Genomic DNA, 27954 nt, shown 5'->3' with positions numbered 1-27954 from the left:
AAAAAACACATTATTTGGTGACAAGACATTTATTGTAAACAAAAAATTCACTGTTACAATAAATCTCGAGAAAAGTGTTATGCTGGGAAAATGGAGTCATCACGCTCTTCATCAGTGAGATTTTCAATACTGTGACAACAAATGCATAAACCATGTGTTTGGAATGAACTGCATTATTTTATGTCATATCAGTTAGGGTTGACCGAAGTCAGCATTTTTATATTGACTACAGATGAAGTCATAATGTATGATGTAATCACCCCAAATGTCTATAAGAAATGAATAAATAGACCATTTGATGAAACCCTGACAGCTCTGGATTCCATAATATGTAATAATACAGTTACTCCAACTATGAAGGTGAAATGCTGAATTTCATGGAGACCTTTTGATAATAAAAATTGAGTTTCCACAAACTGGGGATAAAACATGAGCGAATATGTGTCAGAGCTTTATAAAACACAGTTACACTCCAATTCTTCAGCCAGTCTCACACACACATTCTCAGTTAAAACAAGTGCCCTGGAAAGTTTAAGTCATCAACAAGACTACTGAAAAAAACATAAGAGAAGCAACGGCTGTCTGGCAACCAGTGAATGTACCAGAGCCTGTTTAAAAGTAACGTTAAACTCGGGTTAAAAAAAGTCTCTGCTTTTTAAACCACAGCAGAGACGATGGAGTGTGCAGTGTGGAGTCAGTGAAGCTGTTTCTGCTCCCTGCTGGAAAGCAGTGATAATATCACTGACTGCAACATGTACAACAATATAGCACTGTTTACTTCACTGATGAAGGTAAGCGGCATTAACACTGTCAGTCAGTAATACTGTATAGGTGTGTAACTCAAATACATTCTGAGTAAGTTTCCTGTAAAGATGTAATTTGACACTATAGGGAAAAGAGGAATATCATTGAAAAGAAGCTCAATTTAAAATGAACTTATAATTAATTCATTATGTATTTATTATTAGAAACTTCATTCTCCATGTGTTCATTTATTTATTAAAAAATACATATTTTTGCATGTTCAGCTGACATGCTGCGTACTGACTAAAGAATCCCTCTTACATTAGTAACAGCGGTTAATTTAAGTTGCCAATTAAACATCTAGTTTTCCCATGATATGTATCAAATTTCATGTTTCTTTCCAGGAAAGGGACTTATTCAGAAATTACAAACCTATAAAATAAAACATTCCTTTAAAGAAGTAAGGGCTGCATCTCCAACCACTTTAAATGAATTCATAACCTATGGATTTCAGCTTTAAGGCAAAGAATGACCAAACATGTAATGATAACGGCAGCAGGCAGCAGAGCAGTGTTCAGTAGCAGTAGGTGTGTAATGATGCTTGAAGCCCAGTGACAGCAGTCAGAAATAATGTGGTAAAAGTAAAATAAAAGTTTCACTCCACACATGTTGTGTCATACATTACTGATGAACAATTTATGGTAAATTCTCAAATGGTGCCTGGAAATGCTTTATTTAAGCCTCCTCCACTGCAGAGAGAAGCAAGCTGAAACAGGTCTATGGAGGAGATCGGCCTTTATTTCTAATTCTCCGTTTTATAACCACAATCAATCACATAAAACATCTCCCTGTTTTCTGATCAACTCCTGTTAAGGCAAACGTTTCCTCCACTTGATCAGTCAGTCATGTCATACTCATCACTCTGCTGCTTTCTGTTTGTTTTAACAGAAATACTGTTTTCAATTACCATTCATTTCACTTTTCAATCCATCGATCAAACTATTGTCAATGAAATTCAAATCTTCTTGCAGATTTTTTTTTACATGAAAAATCTTCCAGATTTCTTAAAGGACAGAATCCTGCTGTTTCTTTGGAGGTTTGTAATATTGCAGGAAGTGTTCATTTTAATTGATGGTAGTCCAAAAAACAAAAACACCAAAGAAGAGACCAGAATTAACAAGTGGATGAAAACAGTATTTGTGTTAAGAGAAGCTGAAATCAGACTGACTTTAACCAGGTGAGCTATACAGGTGACCTGCTTGCAGCATCTCTCTTTTAGACTGTCATTATTTGAACCTTTTATTTGAAAATGTACAGGAATCGAAACATTATTTGACCCTTATAAGAACCACACAGTGCAACAGCAAAGGAAGTGGAAATGCACAATATACAAAAGTTATTCAGAGGAGCGTCCTTTTGATAATGACTCATAATGATCAGTGGTGCTTTTGGTTGACTCTATTACAGACCCTGGCTGTGTCATGGTCAGTCTTCTTGCAGACAGGGTGGTCGGGTCCTGTTGTAAATGTGAGTCCTCAGCATGTGAGTGTGCATAGGAAGGTTCTTTTACGTCCACCGCAGTTTTGTTTGAGATGGGGCTCGGGGTTCGCCTGCTACTCTTGCAGCCATCCCACAGTGTCTCTGTGCTGCTTTTGTGCCACCCAGACTGGTGGGTCCACCCCTGCATGTTGGAGACCTGCACTGACAAAGGGCACAGGGGGTGCTGCTTGTACTCTGAAGAGTCCCGAGTTGTCTGGTCGCACCCTCCCTCTGTGATGCTGACAGGGGATGAGGACTTCCCAGAGAACTCGTATTCAGGGTCAATGGCCTCCACTTTGATTTGGATGGTTCTGGCTTTGATCCGCAGTTTATGGGGCAAAGCTGAAGAGCTGGCATCGGGCACTTTGTGTGTGGCGACAATGACACTTCTTGGGTCAGCTACAGACGGTATCAACCCTTTGGGTACTTGCTGCTCGTCCTCACCATCTGAAGATTTGCTCACAGCGCCGTCCTCTGAGCTCCTGGGGGAGTCGCTGGACGACCTGCTGATCTGCAGGAATGAGGCAGCCTGGGAGTAGACACCAGACAGAGGGCTGGCTGTGTAGTTTCTGTAGAGCTCGTAGGGACTACTCCTCTCCTGTGTATAGCTGCCATTCTCTGCTGGTTCTTGCTTGACCTCTGCAGTCCTGCAGATGCTGAAGCCACCCTGAGTTGCAGTGCATGTCTCGGGCATGTGAGGTGAATGCTTGATGACTGATATGCAGCTGCTGCGCAAATGAAGAGGCTCCAAATCCCTGCTGGAAGAACCTGGGTCAGCGCTGGGTGGAACAAACTCCTGGTAGAGGTTGACAGTGGCAGAGCTGCATAACTTCTGGGCCTCTTGGGCATACGCTGCTGAGCTCACCAGGCCGAACTTCAGCTTTAATGACAGGAGCTCAGCCTTCAGGGAGGCATTTTCCTCTCCAAGGGCCATCAGCTTGTTCTCAAGCACCATGTCATTTATGCGCCGCTTCTCCCTCGAGCGTTTGGCTGCCTCGTTGTTCTTGCGACGCCTCTCCCAGTAAAGGTTGTCTTTTTTCTCCTCTGGGATGAACTCTCTTTTCCTGCGGCAGGTTGTTTTACCCTTGAATGGGATTGCAGAGATTTTGTGGCCCATCAGGTCTCTGTTGGCCCCTTGTAAGGCCACAGCCAGGACCAGGGCATCCTCTCCACTGTACGACTCACTGGAGTCCACCTCTTGCTTGATTGATTGCATATTACCACTGTTTGGTACTGTCAGTATTCACATAGGTCTTTAACTGTACACCATAATGCTTATCTGCATTAACAGTGACTGCCACGCTCAATTAATCCACTGGAGTTGAGGAAATCTGTGGAATAACAGACAATGAGAGAAGTTTGAAGGAAACAAAGTTAATCATTTTATCAAATTAATGATATTCTAAAGAAATGTATTTCCTCTGGGGTGGGTATATGATGAGTTCTTTCAATTCTACATCCATGGTTCACAATATGATACAAAATTATAGACATATACATATTTGATATAAGAGTTGATATTGACGTTTCATATTGATTCAGCTCAGATCCAGTAAAACACCTTTTTCTGCTGGTCAAAAAACCCACGAAGACCCACTAACATTGGGCTTTTATCAGTAATGGAAAAGGGTTCAATCAACATTCACAACTGGGTCACATGACTCTGCAGTAGACGCAGGTATTTATCAGCTCCAGCTCCAATTAGCGTTACTGTAAATACAACACCTGTGTGAACCCACTAATTATCTCCCCTTTTCCTGCTGAGCACACAGACACTGTAAACACACCTGTCAATCAGAAACAGGGATGAAAGAGTGAGCTGCAGCCCCAAAGTAAGTTTTAAAAACACACAATCACTGATCAATACAATATGATCAACGTCACAGTGACACAAAAGAAAAGATACATTGCACAGAAAATGACTTTACAACAAAGCATTGGTGAGTTTAGTGGATATGGACAAAACCAAGTTACAATGAAATAAGTATCCACAGTGACATATGAGCTGTGGTGACCGTTTAACACTGTTAACATCACAAAGGCTGTAACTTCTAACATCAGATTTGTCTTACAGTGAACTCCAGGAATATCCTCCATTTTTTCAGAAATACTGAGGAAGCTGTCTGGATTTCAGGTGGAGAGGCTGAAAAACACACACAAACATACACAGAGAGATAGAGAGAGAGAGAGAAAGTTAGTGTCATTGTATCTCTGTCTACTAAGGATGTAATAGTATTTGTGCTGTGCTGTTCAGTACAGGATGAATATAATCTATCTTTAACCCTGCACATTACGGGCATAAAGTTTTGTGTTCTGATGGTCAGTCTAGGATGTTAGTGAATAAAGTCATAGAAGTGAGCGAGAGGGGTTTTTCAACTACAGGAGACATTGTTGATGCCAGTAGAGCTGTCATTGCAGCAACATCAATAACACCTAGATGACTTAGGTTTTTTTGATGTTTTTTTTAAGCAATGTGCCTTTATGAGCATTTCTTGTGTTCAAGAAACAAGTCATCCAGTTTTAGTTTACAATGACACATTTATGTTTACAACTTCAATTCTTAATGAATTAAAAGAAATGTAATGTATTTCATGTCTTTTTTAATCACTGTACTGAAAACATACTGAACTGTGAATTGTAAAGTGTTTGTCAAGTGTTATTTCCTCATATCCTTAAAAAGTCACAAAAATAATATTTGGTGAATATTTAAAAAATATAAAATACCAAGAATTTGTGAAATTATATATTTATTGTAATTTGGTGTAAACAGAATGAGTGAATATTGTTCTGTTCAGACTCATAATAACAAACACCAGTTTCACTTTTTAAATGGTCCGTCATATTATTGGTGTTGATTAAAGCAGTGGTTCTCAAAGTGGGGTCCGGGGACCTCCAGAGGTCCTTGAAGGCGTTCCTGCTGGGGATGATGTTAGGATGGGGCCAGTGCTTTGTATGTTTCAGGCCAACATCTTGATGGATATATACTGTGATGATTTATGTGAATGCCTGTACAAAAAGTCAAAAGGCCTGTAACTGATGTGTTTCAGAGTTGAAATGATTTGATGATGGAGTAATTGATGAGGAAAATAACACAGATTAATCAATCATGAAAACAATATTTGCAGCCCTAATATGTTTAATAGAAGGTTCATTTGGTGATATAAAGTATGCCATAGGTGTGCAGTACTAAAGAATGAGTTTTATAACAGATAATTGACAGCATCTGAAAACAAGCAATTCTTTTGTTGACCAGCTCCTCAGAAAGACAAGAACCTGACATTCTCTCTGTATTAACTTTTTGACTTGTTAAAGTTACAGTGAAGCACTGAACTCAGCAGATAAAGTACTAAAAAACTAATGAATTACTGTGGCTCATCACCATAAAGATAACATCTAAATATTTAACCTGATCTCTACTCCTGGGGTTAAAATAATGGGTTTGAATGGAGTGTTACCTAAAAAGGCAATTCTGCCTGTTTTTGGCTTCTAAGCTCCCGTACATCCAGAGAAGGAACAAAGGAGGACAGACAGCTGTAATCAAAATGTGTGGCCTGGCAGAAACACGCAGCCTGTAACCTGAGGCCGTCATTACACACAGTCATATAACACCCCCCCTAAATAACTAATGTTAACCATGACTGCAGCAGAAAGATGTCAGCTTATAGAAATGAAAAATGTATAGGGTGGTGGTATGTGGTTTAATGAGATTTAATGTGATCCAATAAAGCCCAGTGTCAGTTGCAATTCTGTGAAACTGTCCATGCTTAATGATACAATGTGAAGTTTAAAGTTTTCTTTGCCTATTTTAGATCACCCGGGAAAGGTTTTACAGATGTTGAGATTGTGCACATCATGGCTGGGGTTGTGCGGGAATCATCTCTCCCTTTTGTCTCTTCTGACAAGGCAACATATGACATCAAGACTAAATCTGGATGACACGTGATAAGGATGGGTGGTAATGTTACCGCATCGGGGTGGTGGTGGTCGACAGGCCGGGTCGATCTAAGGGGGGATCGGCCCAAACCAAAGCGGTCCGAACGTCCTATTGCCCCAGATTTCCTCATTGTGTCCGGATTACACAATACAGACTCCCTCCGGCCTCCGACTGCCAGCAATTTCTATGGTTGCAGACATTATGCAATATTTGCCTGTGTGGCAATAACAATACGGGCCTGTGTTTGTTCGCCTCCGTGTGTGTGTGTGTGTGTGTGTGTGTGTGTGTGTGTGTGTGTATGTGTTTGTAAATAAAAATATCTGTTAATAAATAATAAACACGTATCAGATCATTACCGCCTTGCGTAATAGTGTCTTGAGACTGTGGACAGTTACTTCATGACATCATTGACTTGCTTACTCATTACAGTGGCGGCTGAAACGTGGGGTCTATCTACGCCCTGAAAAGTGAGCTGTTATAATGTGAACATAAACTACACGAAACACAATAGAAACCCGCCGCATTGTTAACTTCACTGTAAGTAATCACCCACAGACTCATTACAGTCACACAGCAGCTGCAGCCATTAGGCTTTGATAAGGTTACTGCCAGCCACATCAAATTCTGGGTTACAACACTGTGTCGCAATCTGTAAACCCCTGATACTGGCAGGCCTGTGTGCCTGAATAAAATTCAATACACGGCTCTTACACCGGCCATTATCCGGCTTTTATCAGCTATATATAATACTGTACAATAAATAATAATAACAACGGCACACCAAGATAATAATAATAAACATTACCATGAACTTGAGCTTGGTTACATATTTAATTTGAGCTCAAACGTGACTATTGTTCGTTTAAAATGAAAACACAGAGGTTAGCCGAGCCACACAAAACGTTAGCTAACATTAGCGCCGCTGAGATTCTGGGGCGGCGTGAACAGCATCCCGCAGAAATCTTTGCAACACTTCAATAGGAAAAGGGTTGATTTGGTGTTGACCCCAAATCAAAACTGTACCTCTCTATCTCCTGGTCGGAGGCTCTGCTCTTGGTTTCCACCGCGTATCAAGCTCAGGGGAGAAGTGGAGGTTTCCCATCAGCTAATAAGGAAATAACCGTGGCGATAAAATCCTACAAGTTGAGAGGTACCTCACTCTCCTCCCGTGGCTTTTTCCTTTCAAGGTGGCTCCTGACTCATGGATCTGTGTTAGTAGGTCAGTGGTTAAGTATATTGGCAGTGTGAGGTTAAGTGACAACCACTGCAGCCAATCGGAGCGCAGCATTTCTCAATTTCAGCCAATGACTCTCGGCCTCAACGGAGCGCTCAAATCTCATATAAATGTATGTCGTCACCCACAGTGTGTATGATGCGTTCATGTGCGGTAGTTCACCACGAAGTACTTGATTTTACAACCAGAAGTGTTTAGTACACAAAAAACAACTTTCTATACAATGTTACACAGTAATTACTGAAGGCTGTGTGTAATATACAGTCATATTGGCTAATATGTTATATACATAATATATGTAAATGTAGTTATTGCTATATCATTTATGTCTAATAAACAAAATATTGTTGTGTTAAATTAACAGATGGAGCTGTTATGTAAAATTTATAATTTGATGAATAAACTTATGCAACTACTACTACAACTACAACAACAACTACTACTAATAATAATAATAATAATGGTAATAATGATAATAATAGAAGGAGAAGAAGAGGAATGAGTATTACTTACGTCATTAAGTAGTAGTTAAAAATGCAAAAACAATTACAATACTGAGGGCCATATCTAAACCACCACCACCTGCACAAACTTCATAATGTCATACAGATATTCACTGCAGGAAGAAGCATTCAGATCTTTAGCAACTCCAAAGTGTAAACATAATCAATTATAAACAAAAGTTTATTTCATTAAAAGTATATAAGCATTATCAACAAAACCTAGACTGAAATAAAACATATGCACACAATTTAATGAATTTGGACAAAGTGATAGGCAGTATAAAAATATAAAACATGCAAGTGGGAGACATTCATTAAAAGACAAAGATAATGATTACAAACACAAAGAGGTGTGTTAAAGTAAAAAAAAAAAAGCATACATTTTAAGAAAATAATTTTTTACTCCAAGATACTCTACTTTATATTGTTTTGTTTTGTTTTGTTTTGTTTTGTTTTGTTTTGTGCACGTGTGAAGCCTCTCTGTTGATGCGTCGCTTCATTTACTCATACTACTCAACACCTCTAGGGGTCACTGTTGGATAGCTACAGCTGGTGTAAAGTTGAATCCCGTTTGTACCTAGAGTTTCAGAGTTAAAATGGCTGCTACATACCAGTCTCCGGGTGAGTCCAGGGCTGCGGTCAAAACGTGAAAAAATATGTCCTCTTCTGACCACTGTTCCTTGACCTCGGTGGAAAACATCATGAGATCAAGGAAGGATGTGAAGGAGAATTCATAAGGAGTTGGACACAAAAAGACTGAGCCGAGAGAATCCTACTGCACCGTTTTTTTTTTTACTATACCAACTTTATGTATAACACAAGGAAGTACAGTGGCAAACTCAATGCTGTAGGCCTACAATTCAACTAAGGTGTTCTAAGAAAGGATGTTTTTAATTTATACATAGGGAACATTTAACCATCAATCATAGCAGGTAACAGTAACAGTATAGACTGTAGATGATGATATTATATGATATGATAAAGAAACTGAAGCTGCTTGTTCTTCATGATGACTCCTAACTGGATTTCAAAGAGAGGAAATCTTCATTCATAGATTTGGAGCTCAGCCAGTCTTGCAAGGATTTCCATAAGTTTTGGATTGTGTCACAAGCATAAAACAGATGCTCTATGAAACTACAGTGGTGAGTTGCTTTAAATATTGCTGCTGCAAGGAATTGTGGAACGGCATCATTAGGCCTATCTCCTTTTTCTTTCGTAAAGAAAGGTCCAGTGTTTCCTTTACTAAAGGAGATAAGATAGGAAGCACTTTAGCTCCTTTCCTCATCACTTAGAGAGGTGGAGCAGCTCATAGCTGCCGCTCAGATACTTCAGCTCATTTCACTCAGTTTGAACCTTTCTAAGAAAAAAAGACTTCTTGACTGCACTTGCAGTGTTAAAGTTTGTATGTTTGTGCGTACTTGTGTGATGCATCTCTGAGGTATCTCTTGTCAGCCTCCAGTCCAGACCTGAGTAATGAGATAACACAACCCCCATCCCAGTGTCAGATGCATCTACCGCTACAATAAACTGGCGTGAAGGATCTGGCTGAACCCAAACCGGCGATCTGGTGAAGAGAATCTTCAGTTAGGAAAAAGCCAGGTGAGCCTCAGGGTCCAGCTGAATGATATGGAGGATGTTAGTTTGTGAGGGGTGCTGCCAGGGGTCCTTTCAAGGCCGATAATTCAGTCTCAATTTTCTCTGGATCTGTCTTCATCTGTCTGCTTAAGGCTGACCGTCTTGGCATGGAACTCATATTCCTCTGCCGTTTTTTTTTCCAGAAACCTCTGCAGTACCTGGCAGACATGAAAAATGTGTTCAAACATGTCTTTGGAAAAAATGAATGTAATGTTGATAAACAAAAACAAAGCATTTTAGGAAATCCCTTCCCACATCATCTAGTAAGGCTTGGAAGACAGCAGGAGTATTGTTTATCTGGCATCACCAGGTACTCAAAGTGGCCATGTGGGGTGTTGAACGGTGTCTTGCACTCATCTCCTTCTCTGATCCTAACCAGATGACAGGTGTTCCTGGGGTCCAGTTTAGTGGACACTATGGCACCTGGAGGGGCTCAAAGGCAGAGGTATTTGTTCTTTACTGTGATGTTATCATCGCAAGGGCGGAGAGATTGATCTTTCTTAGCCACAAAGAAAACAGCAGCACCAAGTGGAGATGAAGAGGGATGGGCTGTACCTGCAGCTACAGATTCATTGATTTATATCTCCATGGCCTCTTTCAAGGCAACCTTTACCTGTCTCACCTTACCAGAAGGTACAGGGGCTCCAGAGAGCACATCAATAGTGCAGTCATGGGGACGGTGAGGTCCTTGCTGGAAACCTCCCCCTAGTCACAATACTCGGGGGGTATGGAGGACAGATTTGTGGGCTCAGGGCAGGATTGAGTAGCAGCGCCCTCTGTGGGATACAAAGCAGACTTCAAACAATTACAACAACTGAATCCATCTGAATCCAATCTGTAGCCTGGCTTTCCATGGAGGAGTAAAAACAGATCACAGCTACTGGTTGAACAGGTCAGGAGGCAATGAAAGGTTTAGGTTGACCACAATATAAGCACCTAACTTACCCATCCTGATGCGGCACAGCCTCTCAGCTGGTGACGACCGGGCTCAACCTAGTTGCATGTGTTCTTCCTGTGAAAGAGATGGGTTGATGGTTGTTGTAGGTGACCAGCTTTCTCTCGACGCCGCTCTCACAGGCGACTGTCTAACCTCATAGTCAGAGAGACAAGAGATTTTCAGGCTAGAGGGTTAATCACAAGAAGCCATTTCATCTTTCAACTGTTCAACCCCGTTAGTGCCTCATCATTCAAAAAACAACACAAAGAAATTTCTAGGAATTAGGAGAATTGGCCGAATGTTAAATAAAACAGAGATACACAGAACGATCTGACGAAGAGTGGAGTGAAGGGCTGGGTGTTTAAATACTGCAGGCTTCAGGTAGCACACACACACACACACACACACACACACACACACACACACACACACACACACACACACAGGGAGGGAGAGAGAGAGAGAGACAAACAGGGGACAAACTAGATACACATGGGAGGGGAAAACAGCAGAAACACAAGGACTGTCTGGGCCATTTGCTCGCCTGTTGTTTTTAATCCAATAAACCAAAAATAAAACCAATATATAATATGTATGTATATGTTGTAATTAGAATGTGAAACCCAACAGAAAGATAGTTTATGATTCCTTAGATTCTTTTATTAGTATCAACAATAAATGACTGTACAGTGTACTTTTAATGACAAAACATAATAAAAAAGTGACAGCAACAGCACGTGATATTCTTCTCTTACCAAGGCGACATACACCATTTTATTCACATGACTTTACTGGATACCCCACAGATGGATGCACACAATGTATGGGAAGCAAAAAAAAAAAAAACGCTTTAACAAAGTGGTGGACACAAACAAACAAACATCATATTAACACTAGGCTTAGCAATATTCACCAGTAATGAAAACTATAAACAAATAAAATTACAAATCTGTACAACTTGGTTATCAAAGTTGATGTAAAATATATCAGCCTGGTGGGAAATATGTCACATTGAATAAAACATGTCAATGGCTTCAAAAAATAAATTCAATAAGACTTTGTCCTTTTTTTTTTTCTTTTTTTTTCAATAGATGTGAGTTCAAAAATACATCTCAGTGAATTTAATTGTTAACAAAGTTACTTTCAAAACTCCTGTAATATTTTATTTATCATACATTCTATTGTTCTGTGATTGTTTCACAAACCATAAAATAGTAACTTCAAAAACAACATTAAATTGTCTTTAAGGGGTGAAGGAGATACGCGCAAGCTCAGCATTTATCCACCACTACAAAAACCTGGGTTCGATTCTGGGTCCTGGCAGCAACACTTCCAGCGTGGTAAACACAACTGTTATTCTAAGTGGGTGGGAAGACGGTGAGGGATCATATCACGCTACATCCACACTACTACGTTTTCATTTTAAAACAATGGTTTAAAACAAAAATGATCTTCATCCAGATGAGTGTTTTAGCTGGGTATCAGAAATGAACTGTCCAGACTATCACACCTGAAAACACATATCACATGGCCGCTCATGTACACTGAGCATGTGCGAGTCGGTGTAAAAAGGAAGCAGATTGTCTACTCTGCCGTTGATAAGTTGTAGAAAATCCTCTGAACGAGGAACAGCAAAGACAGCTGTAGTGTTAAAATACAGAATGTAAGTCAACAACAGCTGCTAGCAAAAATAACAATTACAGTAACACTGTAATTCATTATCATGTTGTATTCACCACTGGTAGTCCAGGCTGATGAGAGCCAATCAGGAGAGACCGTGGGTGTTTACATCATTGTTTCCAAAGGTCTCAGTTTCTGTCGTCCAGATACAACACAACCCCAGAGTTTTCAAAATAAAACAGGTTCAGCAGAGTTTCTGAAAGTTTCTGTTTTAAGGGGCTGAAAAATTTGGAGCGGTGTGGACGGCAGGAGGAAACGTAGTAGTAGTGTGGACGTAGCCTCGCTTTCTGCTGAACTAGTAATTCCTTCTGGTAGGCTGTGGTGCCTGTAAAGAGGTGCATGTCATCTGAAGTGGGGGGGTGGGTATTGGGGGCAAGACACAGGCGTGTGAGAGGTACAAACATGAGACACACTTGACATTCAAATGTGTCAGTAATAGCTAAAAAACTCATAGAAAACATTCAGTCACTTTTACTTTATGCTGCTCACTGAATTTTTGGCAAGCAAGCACAGCTCACAGAATATTTCAGCTCTGCTGTCCGTCAGACAGCAACACACTTATGTGTCTGACAGGTTGACCGCCAGTTCATCAGTCTGCGGAGGGTCATTGTCACCTAACAATTCTGTTTCAGGCACTGACAAGTCCTCATTCTGGTCCAGCTCTTTCTGGGATGCCCCGTCGGCTAAGTCCTCATCATTGGTCTTGGAGTTCTCACTTAGTAAAGCTGCTCGCTCTGTGACAGAGGCACTGGAAGGAGCAGAGGTGACATAATCTGTAGATGTGGATCCACTGCCACTATGGTGAGAACTAGCTTTGGTAACCATTTGTGGTGGGTGGTGCATCTGCTGGTGGGGCATGGCCATGGGTATTTGCATGGGGTAAAAGTTCTGCAGGTAGGGGTAAGGTGACATGGGGTGATACCCGTTGACGGGGATGTAGAGCTGTGGGGGAACCATGGGCCGATGCATTTGACCCTTCATGGCCATGAACTGGGGCGGATGGAAAGGCAGGCTCTTTTTAGGGCTGGTGTAGCGTGATGCGTTCGCTGTGCTCATGCTGATGTTGCTCACAGGGCTGGTGCTGAGAGAACTGGTCTGGGTTGTGTTGCTGGTGCCGGACGTCTGAGCAGAGCTGTTACAGTTGGACAGACTCTCCCAGGAGCGCAGACGTGTGTGGATGTCCTTGAAGCGAGGCCTTCTTGCTGGGAATTCACTCCAACACTCCAGCATGAGGGTGTAGATCCAGGCCGGGCAGTCGTCTGGACAGGACAGCAGCTGGTGGCTGTGGACCATCTCGATCACGTCCTGGTTAGAGTAGCCACAATATGGCTGCAGCCCATAACTGAAAGTCTCCCACAGCAGCACACCATATGACCAGATGTCGGATTCTGTGGAGAACTTGCCGTACATTATTGCTTCTGGGGACATCCAGCGAATGGGGAAAGAGCTTGTGCCCATGAGATTGTAGTAATCAGCAGAGTAGACGTCTCTGAACAGGCCCAGATCCAGGATCTTGATACTGAGTTTGTCAAAGACTAGAATGTTCCGGGCAGCGAGGTCTTTGTGAACGACTTGCTGGCTGGAGAGGTACTCCATTCCAGCAGCGATCTGGGTGATGACATGAAGAAAGTCAGCCTGCTCCAGAGTGGACTTGACTGTCTTGTCATCATCTGAGCTGCCCACATCTGAGTTGGGGGAGCGCATCACCAGATACTCGTGCAGGTCACCCAGGCTGGAGTAGGTGAATATCATGCTCATTGGCTGCTCTTTGGTGACCACACCCAGCAGACAAACTATGTTCTGGTGCTGTAAGTGGAAGCGGAGCATGGCTTCATGGCGGAACTCCTCACAGAGAGCGGTGTCGACCTTGTCTTTTAAAGTCTTGATGGCTACCACCTGGCTCTGCTCACCAGGTGTGGTGCCGTACAGGTGGCCCTTGTAAACCTTGCCAAAACGATCCTCACCAAGCTCCTCCATGAAGCGTACCGCCGACATGTTGATCTCCCGCAGCTTCCCCTGCAGCCACAAAGCAAGGAATACACATACATGTCAACACAGTGTTTGACCACATGTAGTACTTCAGCACTGGAATGAAACATTTCTTAATTCAGGTGTTTTGGTCAAACCCTGTATTTGAATGACCAATGAAGTGCAAGGCTGGAATACCAACGTGTCATAGCAGGCAACTGCCCTCAGGGGGCAAGAAGGTTTGGTTTGGTAAGACTGTGTGAGCCACAACAAGCACAGAGTAAAGTGGAAGGATAGGGGCCTTAAATGTGGGAATTATAACATAATCATTGTAGGAACCTAACTGTCGTTAAGTGGTGTTGGACTAATTAGTTTGATTGCATATGTTTGTATGTATTACAGTTCATATAATGTAACACCGTAAGTTAGTCGTTTATTCCTGTCACTAAAAAGTGTGTGTGGATAATTTAAAATATATAGAATATCATTTATGTTTCATTTGTAATATGGGGAATAGGTGACTACAGTCATTGTCTTTTAGTTGCTGTGCATCTGAATTGCTTTGATGTTCCCGTAAGGGGAGGGGCAAGGATATCCAGTCAGTAAGGTAATGTGTGGAGCCACACAGTTTTTGACTTCTCTCTGTCTCTCTCTGTCTTTTGTTAATTAGTTTAATAACTTTGCAAATGGACATTGTTCTGTCTTATTATTTTTGTCTGTGTTGAAGTAAACAGCTCAACTCTACAGAGCGGTTCTGTGGATTTTTTGAGGTGGATGAAGATGTAGAGACTGAATAGAGCGTCAAACTGAGGCTCCATTCATTGGAAGCCTGCAATCATGAAGCCTGATCTGAGGGGCCCTGAGTTTAAATCTAGTTCTAAAGCATTTATTATCACATGGTGCAAATTCCTCACTGAAGTTCAGCTTAATCATTTATTTTTCCAGGATTCTCTGTGTGTGAAACAAGGGTGCTGTATTTTCTAATGCACTGCTAATGTCAGTTGAACACTGAACAAAGAATGTAAATGAAATACATGGATGTTATTGAGCCTCTGCGCTGGGTGTGTGTGTATCACCTGGTGTTTCTGCTGACTGAGCAGAGACAGCTCCATGTCCTGGCTGGGTGAGCTGCTGAGCTGGCAGTGAGGTGGTGTGTCAGTCGAAGCCTTTTGCTTATTGCGACACATACACACCAGGAAGAAGAGGCAAGCGATGACCAGCGGGATGGCGATGGCAGGGATTAGAATGAACAGGATCTCCTTCCTGGGGTTGTCTGGAGGCCCTGAGGATATTAAGATAGCAGCAACTTAAGTCCTCTGATTTGTAATGTGCCCATTGTAACATTATCTGTGCTACCAGCAACACTCATCCCTGTTGAATGTAAATATAAAAAGAAAGGCTATTAATCGTCAAATAGACACTTGTCAAATATATTTCCTTCAACTGAGGTTTCAGTGGGACATCAGTGTACTTGAATCTGTCACTGTGGCCAAGTTCAGACCTGGCATTAACATATGTGTGATCTGATGACCAAGTGAATCATTGGTCTGGTCACAGCTCTACAATGGAATAAAGATGGATGTTAATACCAGGTCTGAACAGGGAAGATTCAATTCATGACCACGTGAAACGTACACATGAAAGGGAAAGTGTGATTTTGGTGTGACTGATAAGAAATGATCATGGTGCACCACATGCCTCTGCCTGTCGGATGGACAGCAGCTTTTCCTGTGGCTTCTTTCTGTCCACATGGCCTCTGCTATACCCGGGACTTAGCTACGTTTCTGCTGCTGTGGCATGTTTTGGCTCAGTACAAGCTGTGTTGGCAGTGCCAATAAGCTATGGATTCATTATAGTTGGAGATTTCTTGGATTAGCCTCGCTGCTGTTCTGTTGCTTGTGATCAGCATGAATTACTGGTATTTATTTATTTGGTGCTGCTGGCTGCTCAGTTTATCCATTATGCTGCTGGAATCTCTGTGTTCATTATTGATATACTGATGTCTTCTGTAGAACACCACACAGATGAAAATGAAAATGCTAAAAGTCCAGTGAAGTATTGCGAGTGCATTAATTGCATTATGGCACTTACTGCAGGGCTGGATGTCACACAGGTCCACCCTGACCTGAGGGTCCTGGGTAAAACACCAAGGCGCCTGCATCTGGCCTCCTGGGTTGCGACAGAAGTTGTGACTTGACCAGAGCTCGGGGTAATCCTGGGACAGATGGTGAGCGTGAGGGTGCTGAGTGCTCCACCTCTGGCAGTGGTGACCGGATTTCGTGATGCTGACTGTGCCCCTGTAGTCAGCCCCACTTCCATTGTAGCAGATGTCATCTGTGGGGGAATCTGTGGAGCACACAGTGACTCAGAATGGATGCTCTTAAACACTAGAAGAGAGGTGACCCTGTGGTGTGCAACTTGTGCAACCATGGTTACAAATTATAACTGGACTGTGACATCTCATGTTATTCATATTCAATTCTGTTTTTTACATTTCACATGTTGGAGCAAACTAAATAAAGCTGGATGCTTTGGATGGAATATTTCAATATTTTGGGAAATATGCTTATTTTCTTCCTATGAAATGGTAAGCTAGGCTATCCTTGTGCTGACTCCAGCTCTCTACTGGACATTAGATTCATATCCATCTTCTCATCTCACCTCCAGAAAGAAAGCAAATGAGCATGTTTCCCTGAATGTTAAACTATTCCTTAAAAACATCTTAAAGGTCCATATTTTCCTGTGTTTTATTTGAAGTGTTGATCCATCAGAAGATATATTTGTAGTTTAAAGAACCAAAAACCATCTCAGTGTAGTTTTACATCTCCTCTCTCAGGCTTCTCTCTCTCGAGCTCTAGTAACAACAGGTCAGTGAGCCAATCAGAAGAGAGGAGGCTCTGAGCCTCTCTTCACAGTATTAATATAGAATCTAGACCTGCTTTATAATCAAACAACACATGGACATCTACCTTTATACTATACGGACCTTTAAGTGTGGGATAATTTGTGAAAAGCCTTTGAGTTGTAAAAAAAAACAACCTCAGCTAAGTGCCGGTCTGAAAGTATTTAGATTTTATATACCAAATCTACTTTGACCTCTGCCCACATTTCTATAACATTTGTTTCTAAGTTAGACTGAACATGGTCAATTACACCCCTTAAATGAACTATTTGTAAGTTTTGCTACTGCTACATAGCTAATGTTAGCATTAACAGCTGTTTATTTACCAGTATAGATCAGTGGTTCTCAAACTTTTTCACATCAATGACCCTAAACTGACACAAATTAGATCGAGGACCCCATCTGATAAGATTTTTGCTTTCAGATGTTTTGTTACAGAAATGGACCCATGACCAAAATGGTCACACATTCTGACACTGTGTTTCTTATGGATGGAATTACACTGAAAATAAATTATTCCTCATTTTTCTGAGGACCCCCAGGAAGCCCCATAAGGGCCCATTAAGGTCCCTGGACCTCACTTTGAGAACCACTGCTCTAGAAGAAATGTTGCAAGTTCAGCATCAAGCTTCCCCCTGCCCCTCTTGTTTTGCTTCTATTTCTATCACTGCGTTTCATCTACTGAAGTTAGCATGCTAACCAGCTAGCTCTGGTCAGTTGATGCAGGGTCTAGTCAACCCTGAAGTAGCTGCTCAGAGGACGTATTATAACCTCTTGTATTCAACAAAATGATGGCTGAAGCTCTTGGCAAGCCACCATCGCCCCCAGCAGCTCGTGTTAAGAACTCACGTTCAGAGAAAAGCAGACAGCAGAGAAAACGTACAAACATGAATCATCCCACACCAGACGTTTACAGACAGTAACAGGTTGTTTGTACTTTCAAGTGCATTAAACAGGTTAGGAATTGTTTTGTGAATTGAGCGGCTCCAGTCAGTGATACAGGTTTACACTTGTGGCTGTTAATTGTTGTAACAATTCATTTGTCATTGATCTCATGAGCAGGGTGCCTTTACGTCAAAAATTGTAGCGTGTGTGTGTGTGTGTGTGTATGTGTGTGTGCATGCACATGTGTTTGTCACAGCATCTACCTACATGGACCTAGTTTTTCCTGTGGCACTCCTATCCTCATACAGGAAGCAGCATCAGGTGTGCCGGGCCGTGGCAGTAGGTGGCAGCTGGGGAGCTTCAGCTGCATGAGGATCATGGGATTGGTGCGGGCGATGGTGTACTCGGCGTGGCACAGGTCGTTCTCCAGGGCCTCGCACTCGTCTCGACAAAGCTGACGCTGACGAGGGCCCCTAGAGCCCTCGTCACAGAGAGGGAAGACGTAGTAGCAGAAGGACGGGATGGCAAACCTGGAGCACTGATCTGACAGATGGGTGGAGGTGCCAATCATGGTGAAAGCAGCTTGGAGGGAAGAAACACACACATGTTTGAATTCATGTAATCTCAGATATCTTCAGTAAGAATTATACCCAGTTGTTTATTGAAGAATGCGGTCGAGCCAGCTAATGATCTCACCTGTGATGCGGTTTTCACTCTCCCCCTGCATCTGCAGCGACTCCACGTAGATGCTCTGGTTGCCGATGAAGCGAGCGCAGGCGATGCCTCGGTACGGCTGGCAGAAACCTTTCTCACGTGACCTGAGAGCAAAAACAAACAACACTGTCACCTCAAACATCCCATTAGTGCCCACAGCAGAGGACACATGGCAGCATTCTTATTTGCATTTGAGTTTTGGGGGCTGCTGGGGGTCTGGGGGTCATGGGGTCACGGGGTCAGTTGGTAGCCCAGCCTTGGTCCACCAGAGACCACTTATGAGTTTATTTTTAAACTAAAATGCCCTGCTCAGGCAATGTCTTGGTCTCAGTTATTGAATAATGAATATCAGCAGATATATCATTATTATTATTATTATTGGATTTTGTAATCTCTAAAATGTCAGCATCAGAAACCCACTGTCATGGAGACGCAGCTGAAAAGATGTTGAGCTCTGTGTGCACAACATGGTGAAATGCTTCACATAGTTGTTACAATAGCACCACTGTGTGGCCAGTTACTAATCTTTCTATTCGATTAATACTTTTAATACCTATATTTTTCTTGTTCATGTTCATGTCCTTTGAATCACACACACCACCTTCAGGAAACTCTCAGATCTTTGCTGAAGTCACTCATATGTTGTGTTTGTGCTGGACTTGGTCTCCCAGTTCTCCGCGGTTATGTTTCCGCTGTGTGTCCATATTAAAGGTTTCTTCCCTTTATGTTACTGTTCATATCAACATTTTGTACCTGAGGTCAATCTGCTGTGTCCAGTTACATCCACTGTATACAGTACAGTACAGTAGATCAAACCTGGACCCGACCCTAGCTGACCCCTTACCCTTTTCCTTACATTCATTTAAGTGAAGGGCATTATGGGTTAGATGTAAGTGGATAATATATAACCTTTAATGTCCTTCACTTTAAGGAATATTTCAACATTTTGGGAAACTGAACTCTTATGACTGTAAGGAAGAGAGGAAGGGGTTGAGTTGGGTCCGGGTTTGATTTAGAGATAATTGTGTGTGATGGATCGTTCAGGTCCTGAGCTGTACAGGATTCAGAATTTTCTGATTAAAGTAAATGTACAGCAACTATTGCTTAAATAGATAAAAAAGGTCTTCGTACCCTCCCCTGACTCTACATGTGGGACATTAAAGGAGTCATATTGTTAGCCGTTGAGATAAGCTCCCTGGAAGAGGCCTGGTTGGTCTGACTGAGGACGTGAAGCATTCTTTCCAGTTCAGAGCAGGCCTCTCCAAACCACCAGCCAGTGTCTGACTGTTGATTGAGGAATCTGCTCTGAGCCCCGTCCTGGTGACTCAAAGCCACAAGGCAGAGAAAGAAAAAGCTGCTACCCTCATCATTTGGTTGCATCAATCAGTGCAGCATAGCACAAGGTCTTCAGCATTTCTAACAGTCAGTCAGAGCTCTGCAGGTATGACTGTAAGCTGACGTGTCTTCACATGCCCACTATCTCTGGGCAGACACTTCTAACACTACAAACACAAACCAACCTTCTGATCCATCTTCACCTCTACAAACCTTTATCTTGTCTAATTAGGGGAAGGAGTCTTAGCTATGAGGATTTGTAGTTGATCTAATCTGGATTCTGAACCTAAAACTTGAATCCTTATCACACTAAAATCACTAAAATCAGTCAAGCATGACCTTAAAATGAACTGACCATACGTACAGTCAGGTAGATCCATAACCCACCTGGTATTTTGATAGATAAAAAACTTATGGTGCTACACATCATATCATTCAAATATTAACCAAACAACAGCCAAAAGAAATGAGCAAAAATGCTCGACAATCAATACTTCAGAGGCCTGAGTCATAAAGCAGCTTGATTGGGCTTTCTGGTGGAGCTTTTTCAGTCAAAGCAAGAACAGGGATTTTTGTACATTAGTCCATGTTCTAGGTTGGAAGAGGTACTCAGCAAACATGTCAAATAAATCAGGAAAAATCTATTATTTTTGAAGTTATTAAACTGAACACAAAGCTCCCAGATGAATCTTACACTGTAACTTAAAACAGGCCAAATGTTGATTGTAGCCTGGAAGAACTGTAATAAGTGGAGTGTAAGCCATTCATTCTGAGAGTAAACGTCAGAGACAATGTCAATGAGTCTAGCATATAATAAAACAAAGACAGATATCGGTGAAGACCGAAATGGAGCAGATTCATGTGGGATGATAACGTAGCTTTGCACCTGAAGCAGGTTGGTAACACATTAACAACAGAGAACCACAAATCTTCACAATGTTACAAATGCAATGAAATGAATCATCATCTAAAATACACAAGTCATGTATTGGAGCATCAACACTGTAAGCCAACCTTTAGCAACACTGTAATAGGTAAGAACAATTATAATCCCCTCACTATAGGATACATTTATACAATCATCAATTCCTTATTGTTTGACATTGATGCTACACTTACAACTACTCCTGTTGTTTATGTCGGTCTTGTTGGTACCTCACCTTCACTCATTGGGCCCTGCACAGCACTTTGACCTCCTGGCCTCACCTCTGAACCACTGAATCACTGCTCTACACCAGAGGTCTACAAGTCCCTGTACAGGGAGCTACAGGATGTGGTTATCCCCCCTGCCTCTTCCACCGCAGTTGGTGAAGTCCGAGTGGGTCACATGTCCCTCGTCCTTGAACTTAAATAAAAAGTAAGCCTGCTGCATTTAGGAGGGAGAAGGGGGGGAAGGCTGAGTCTCTAGGTGGATAGCTCAAATGTTCATTGTTAAGATTAGATGACCTTCGTTGTCATGGTTACAGTAATAACAATGTGGTTAGAGGATTGTGGAACCGTCGTGGATAAAAGAAACAACTACTGGTTTCACACAGAAATTGTACACCAATCCATCCACCCAACCTCCTCTTAAGGTGGACTTTTTCTCTCTTAATATTATGTCACCTGACCCCTGACCTCTGCTCCTGTCATTATTACTATAACCACTAGATGCTGTCTAATAATAACATGAAACTGGGCTGTAATAAACTGCTGCACAGACGACCTATGGGCTTGTATTTTACACATTCCATAGTGATGTGGATTACATTTGTATTTTATAATTTTATCAATAAAGGAGAGGAAATAAAATGATACAGTATCTATGTTTTTTTTGGGGGGGGGTAGAGGACGTGCTCCTGCTTGGTGAGACATGACAGTGTGAACAAGCTAATGAAAACGTAATGACGAGAGAAATGCATTAATAACCATCTTTGCTAGATCATGAAAACTTGTGTGATTAACACTTGTTTTTGCATCATTTGATAAATGCATCTTTTCACTCACACATGCACACATAATAGTCAAGCATGACTATTATGTGTGATTTTTAATCTTCAACGTTGTCATTGAGCTCAGTCATTATTAAACTTCCAATGGTGTGTTTTCTACAACAGAAAAAAAACTTCCTAACTTGCATCTTATCTGTAACCATGGTGATTAGGGTTGGGACATGGTTTAGGAAAAAAACCATTATAGATACATAGTTCCTAAGTCAATCTTCCTTATCCTAACTGAAGATAAGAGAAGCTTCCAGAATCTTAAATAAACTCTCCAAACTTTAGGACAACTGTCAATCTGTCCTAACTTGTTTCATCCATATCACTACTGTTTTATTGCTTTTATACAACCATCAAAATCTCAACAGGAGGATGTTATGCAATGAGAGACTCATGGTAGACCCTAACAATGTGTTGTGGTTTGATGACAAAACGTTTGCCAGTGGATACAGGTCACCCTGGACCATGATCCTGCAGTTAGCCGAGCAGCTACGAGCAGCAGTGGAGGTTCTCCTGGATGTCTGACAAATACACTAATGGAGATTTTCAGAGAAAAGGGGCCATTTTTTGTGCATTTCAGTGAGAAATCTAATGGGCTACTAAAATACCTCAGTGAGATGAGATGAGAAAAGTAGCATTGGTTGCTAGGTAACAGACATTAAAGTTGATAACCGATGTTGGATTGAGTATTTGGGAACCTTAGATAAGGTAGGACTCCTAAAGTAAGTCAGGATTTGCTTCTGTAAGACCAAAATATTCTCTTATACTCTTCCTGTTTTATCTTAAGACAGAAGGTTTCTGTAATACAGCCTCTGGAATAACCTGCACCGCCATTGTTAACCCTCCTTCTCAATTTGTTCTGAGCTACACTGCTTCTCTGATGCACTATGCACTATGATCATTGCTATGCCTTGAATCTGAAGGAAGCAAAAATATGATTTTCATAAATGTACAGATGTATAGCAGAGAAGAGTGCTACGCTGCTACGCTGCTACGCTGCAGTGGTGTGAGGAGTTTCTAGGAAAAATCTCCTGCTGTGAAAATGACAGTGAAATGTGTTGTAACTGATCTTAATTTCCAGTTTCTTAATTTAAAAAAAATAAGTATCAAAGATCAGTTCGAGAGGCTTATGGTTCTGTTGCTGCTCAGACATTTATTCATACACACCCTGTTACACACTAATCCATAGAAAGTGTTCACTTACGGTTGATCTGGGCCATGTGTGGGCACCTGTCCTGTGAATTCAAAATAAAAATATATATTAAACATTGAGAATTGTGTTAACAGCACATCATATATATTATCATGAATTTCCCCTAGAGGATAAATAAAAATCTATCTATCTATCTATCTATCTATCTATCTATCTATCTATCTATCTATCTATCTATCTATCTATCTATCTATCTATCTATCTTATACTGTGATCTATTCAGCCTTATGACTCTATATGCATGGCCTCTTGTTTACTTAAAAAAACTCTGACAATATGGAATAATATGGAATATCTTACAGTTTCTACGATGCAAAACAACATTTAAGGCCCAAAAACAAACAAACAGAAAAAACACAAGCTGCTCATGTCACTGAGACTCTGTGGGAACAGATGTTGATTAAAAACCCTGCATTAAAGAAAGGCAATCATTAAACACTTCAGATTCAGAGTCGTACACATATGGTTTAGGCCTAAATAATGAAGACAATGTATAAATAGTGTGAACCTTACCTAGTTTAACATACAGGACGCCTGTGGCAGAGATGACCTTGAGCGAGTTGGAGGCGACACACTGATAGTAGCCAGTGTCTGTGGTGTCCAGGTCCTGGATGCGGAGCTTTGACCCCGCTTCCGTCTTGCGGATGGTTATGCGTCCCTGCTCCTGGACCACAGGGGCATCGTTCTTCAGCCAGCGGATGGAGGGTCGAGGGTTTCCCGTCACTCTGCAGTGCAGCGTGGCTGTCTGGCCCTGGAAGTGGGTGATGTTGTTGACTGGCCCCTGGAACTCCAGGAAATAACCTGGAGATGAAACACAGCAGCTGAAATACACAGCCAGGAGCAACTGAATTCACTTTTTAAAACACTCTGGACATGTTGAGGATCTTATGATCATCACGTTGATGCTGCACCGTTTCATCTGTCATACAATGATCCATAACCACCTGCTGCTTAATACCACCTCAGTGCCATGTATAAAGTAAAATTAAAAAATACTGTATCTCTGAAATTATTCATAATGTTTAATTCAGTCTAGATTTGCCTATTTTACAAGAGGAATGATTGATGGCAGTCTGATAATTTAATGGTTCGCATCTCTGCTTAATCTTCATATTGTGACATCAATGTGATCCCAGTCTCCATCGCATCATGTTGTTCATCTCAGCCTAACATCCACCTCTGAGGCTGAAACATGAAGCCAACAATAAAGCACCAACTACAGTTCCTCTAATGACCACTAGAGTCTGGCTCCAGCAGTGAGTCAGTCCCCATAGACTCCCATGTTAAAATGAACTTTACAGCAGAAATAAACATGTTTACAGCCTGGTACAAAAACAGTTTGGGTCTCTAGAGCTAATTCCCTCCTTCATGACACCTATTTATATAACTCACCTGTTTACATTTTATTAAGACTGATATTAAGGCTTATTAAGAGTGTACGCTTGCCACAAACTAGCATGCACCGAAGTATCAGCTCCACACACGCCCCTCCTCTTTGATGACTTTTGGATTAACTGGGGGTTAGCTGCGGAGTCAGGAACTGTCAAGATGGCGACAGTAGAGCAGCTCACTCTGAGCTTCAAAACCGCTCTTCAGAAACCTGTGGGTGGCATCACAGAGGCTACGTCCATCTTTATTTACAGTCTATGTTGCAGCCACATGTCTACCTGTTTTCTCATTAAAACTGTGGAGCTCCAGGTGTTACTCGTTAAAAAGAATATAAAGTGCACAGCTGTTGCCCCAGTTGCCTGTGTTTTGGGTGGACACACTGGAGAAGGGCTTTACTAGTATTTAGGCGGAATTACAATGTAGTTTAGAATATTTAGAGTTAGAATTAATATTTGAATCAGGATACTATCTACTAGAAATAACGTATCTCTGATTCAGCCTTGGTCTTCATTATGTTAGAACGCAGAGATGATGCAGGAATGTTTTTCAGTACTCCTGACTCTCTAGGGACTCCTGTCAGCCAAGTAGATTGCTGAATAAGGGAATAAAACGGAACGGTTCAGGAGCAAAGACAATGATAAACACACACTCACTCAGAAGTCCCCTGGCTCTCAGTACCATCTGCATGTCGGGCAGCAGCCTGGCTCTGGAGTTTACACAATGGAAAAACAGATGTGTGGCCAGCTCCCCAACCTGACCACAGCAGAGCTCCCCAGAGAGCAGCCCACAGATGAGTGATGTCACCACGCAGCTCTTTAATCATAACGTCTTCAGCCGTCATTAAAGGATGTGCTGCAGCTCTCTGAATGAGTGAGTTAGGGTGTGAGGGCGGGGCAGGAAGGGAAAGATAAAACAGCTGACAGGCAGCAGTGGTAAAGGACTCCGACAGTAAACTCACCCTTCAGGGGGTCAGTGCTGCTCTGCCTAATCACAGCTCACATTCCCATTCTACAGCAGCCCCAGCATCTTCAGTCAACATCTCCAACTGAACCGCAGCTTCTCCCTCCAATCACCAAATCCCAGCAGGCCACAGTCGTCGTATTACTCACATTTCACGCCTGGTGTAGCCTGCCTTTTCCTTTCCTTGACATCATCAGCTTCATCACCTCACTTCACTTCTCAAAATAAGAACGTCCAACATCCAAGTTTACATCAATGGGTTTAACGTCCTCATCAGTCTACTCACTGGAGCTCTACCCTCACATCAATATGTTAATCAAAGTACTACGACTACTTTCTCCTAGCATTATTCACTACTTAAACCTACAACCCATTTCATCCTGCGGACCACTGTGACACTTCCATCTCCACTCCGTAAAGCAAAACTGACCGTACCATCAACATCCTCTTCTGCTGATCATCACATGCTTACCACAGCCACACACAGCCAAAAGATCCAAGGAGCCGCTAGTTGCTAGGTAATAAGGTAAATTGGGCACTGTTGTACCCGTCTTCATCCATTTACAGACACAGGATTGGAAAACAAATGAAGTTTTATTTGAAATTATGAAATTCTAAATTAGACGTGCGTTTTCACATAAACCAGGACAATTCATATTCCAGGAAAGAATGTTAATTTTCCAGGACAGTTCCTCAAAAAAGAAAACAATCCTGGGAAAACCGGGACGGGTGGCAACCCTAGTTCCTCGACGTCTGCAGGCCTTTGTACCTGACCTCCTTCATCTGACCTGACCCTCAGGTTCAGGAGCGAGACCTCACCTCATCCTCATTTCATTTCTTGTGTCTACCTATATAGACAAGTCTAAGCCCTTTCCCTCTCATTTGTCTGATTTCTCAAAACCCCAATAAACTAAGGTGTATATATAAATGGTGTGGCCATTGTTGGCATCAGCTTTTGTTGACACAGTGACAGTCTGTACGGAGGAGTGATCAAAATCTGAGGTATGCACAACACTGCAATCAGCACTTTTTAACTCTTTTATCAATCACCACCACACTCTCGTAGAACGTATCCCAGTCCAGCAGAGGTAAAGGCAACACGCCTGCATGTACTCAATAATCCACTGGGAGATTTAGACGTCATTAGTCCTGGTCAAAAGTCAAACAACTTTGAGACTAGTAAAGTATGTTGTCTCAAATATCAAGGCTAAACTGGCTGATTGATCCGTCTTATCCCCAAGAGATGGAGGTCATGAAAATCAGCTTTGTCTCAAAGCCAGCGCTCTGGAGAGCTTCCAAAGCCGGTTCACCATCCAGTCCACTGGACCATCAGCCTGTTTGTCTAAGAAATGGCCACTCAACAAATGCAGCAAATGCCAAAACTTCATAAAGGAGATTTTCCTATCAAATATGATATTTGGCCCAAATACAAACTGCTGAATTATGGTGCGTTCATGTGCTGATTAGAGGCTTTGACATCATGTGAATATGATATCTGCTTGCCTTAAAACTGTTCTGCTCAGCTGCCAACTGTTGATCTACTGATATCATGCTTCGGCTGGGAACAAACCTTAATACTTTGCTGGTCTCGACCAATAACACCAAGTATATACAACTGTCAGGTAGGGTTGGTTGATATGATGACATACTGTGCGACATTAGAAATCTGTTGTCATGATAGCTATCTCTTAAAATCATTTTGGGGGTATTAGACCATCGTGGTCAATAGTGTAAACAAATGAGCAGGACAAGCATTGTTGGGTTTTAATTGTGTAACACATATATTTTTATGTATACTATACTTTTGATTGCAACTAATATTCTGCCCTCCAGGCATATTTGTTAGTTTGAGCAAGCCACTGTCGAACAAGCACACTGCTGAGCATACAAGTGCATATGGACGGTGACAGTCAACTTTCAAAAATGCTGTTAGGGGCCAGTGAGGAATGAGGTCTGCTAACGAGGAGTATCTGCTGTCCGTGTGAAAAGAAGAGTCGAGTCCAGGTTAGCGACCCAGAAGCAGTTCTAAGTGAAGCCTGGGAATGGCCCCGCGAACACTACTCTTCTCCTGAACTTATGAAGGTGCTTTACTTAAACTTGACAGTTTCTGAAAATCTCCTCCATAAACCCCCATTAATAGCGCTGGGAGACGTTCTTGGTCTCATCTGAGAAACAGACCTACTGATGTTCCAAAGCTTGACTCAGATACCAAAGCACTTCTCTCGCTTGGAAGAGACAATGTCAGGGTTCTAAGGTCAGGCAGCAGATTACTCATATGTGTGGGAAGTACTCATAAGACAAATGCGAGCACATTCCAGACCAACATGAAGAACAGCCATCCAGCCGCTCTTAACCCGTGTGAAAACTTCATACAACTGAAGAAGCCTCCCACTCAGAACCAAC

The 27954-nt window shown here is 41.9% G+C and overlaps 2 protein-coding genes across 2 annotated transcripts in view; both read right to left on the bottom strand.

The window, feature by feature from the left end:
- On the bottom strand, nucleotides 1-7443 carry nfil3 (nuclear factor, interleukin 3 regulated). Its single transcript, XM_022744612.1, has 3 exons — nucleotides 7241-7443; nucleotides 4356-4426; nucleotides 1-3614 (listed from the first exon to the last, which is right to left on the bottom strand). The coding sequence occupies exon 3, from the start codon at nucleotides 3497-3499 to the stop codon at nucleotides 2141-2143; it is 1359 nt and encodes a 452-aa protein (XP_022600333.1). The 5' UTR covers nucleotides 3500-3614; nucleotides 4356-4426; nucleotides 7241-7443; the 3' UTR covers nucleotides 1-2140.
- Nucleotides 7444-12339: 4896 nt separating this feature from the next.
- ror2 (receptor tyrosine kinase like orphan receptor 2) overlaps nucleotides 12340-27954 on the bottom strand; it is a 40644-nt gene continuing 25029 nt past the window's right edge. Inside the window, exons 3-9 of the mRNA XM_022744633.1 lie at nucleotides 23716-24003; nucleotides 23194-23224; nucleotides 18658-18779; nucleotides 18229-18543; nucleotides 16266-16520; nucleotides 15251-15456; nucleotides 12340-14222 (exon numbers count right to left, since the gene is read on the bottom strand). Of these exons, the coding sequence (XP_022600354.1) occupies nucleotides 12765-14222; nucleotides 15251-15456; nucleotides 16266-16520; nucleotides 18229-18543; nucleotides 18658-18779; nucleotides 23194-23224; nucleotides 23716-24003 (2675 nt within the window). The 3' untranslated portion in view covers nucleotides 12340-12764. The remainder of the gene's footprint in view (nucleotides 14223-15250; nucleotides 15457-16265; nucleotides 16521-18228; nucleotides 18544-18657; nucleotides 18780-23193; nucleotides 23225-23715; nucleotides 24004-27954) is intronic.

This window comes from Seriola dumerili, unplaced genomic scaffold (genome assembly GCF_002260705.1).
Source record: "Seriola dumerili isolate Sdu_G_001 unplaced genomic scaffold, Sdu_1.0 BDQW01000081.1, whole genome shotgun sequence".
NCBI classification, from domain to species: domain Eukaryota; kingdom Metazoa; phylum Chordata; class Actinopteri; order Carangiformes; family Carangidae; genus Seriola; species Seriola dumerili.
The sequence above is the reverse complement of the archived record's forward strand: the minus strand, read 5'-3'. Positions and strand labels throughout refer to the sequence as shown.

Excerpts from the sequence above, each read along its gene's own strand:
- nfil3 (XM_022744612.1), bottom strand. The coding sequence starts at position 3,499 with ATGCAATCAATCAAGCAAGAGGTGGACTCCAGTGAGTCGTACAGTGGA.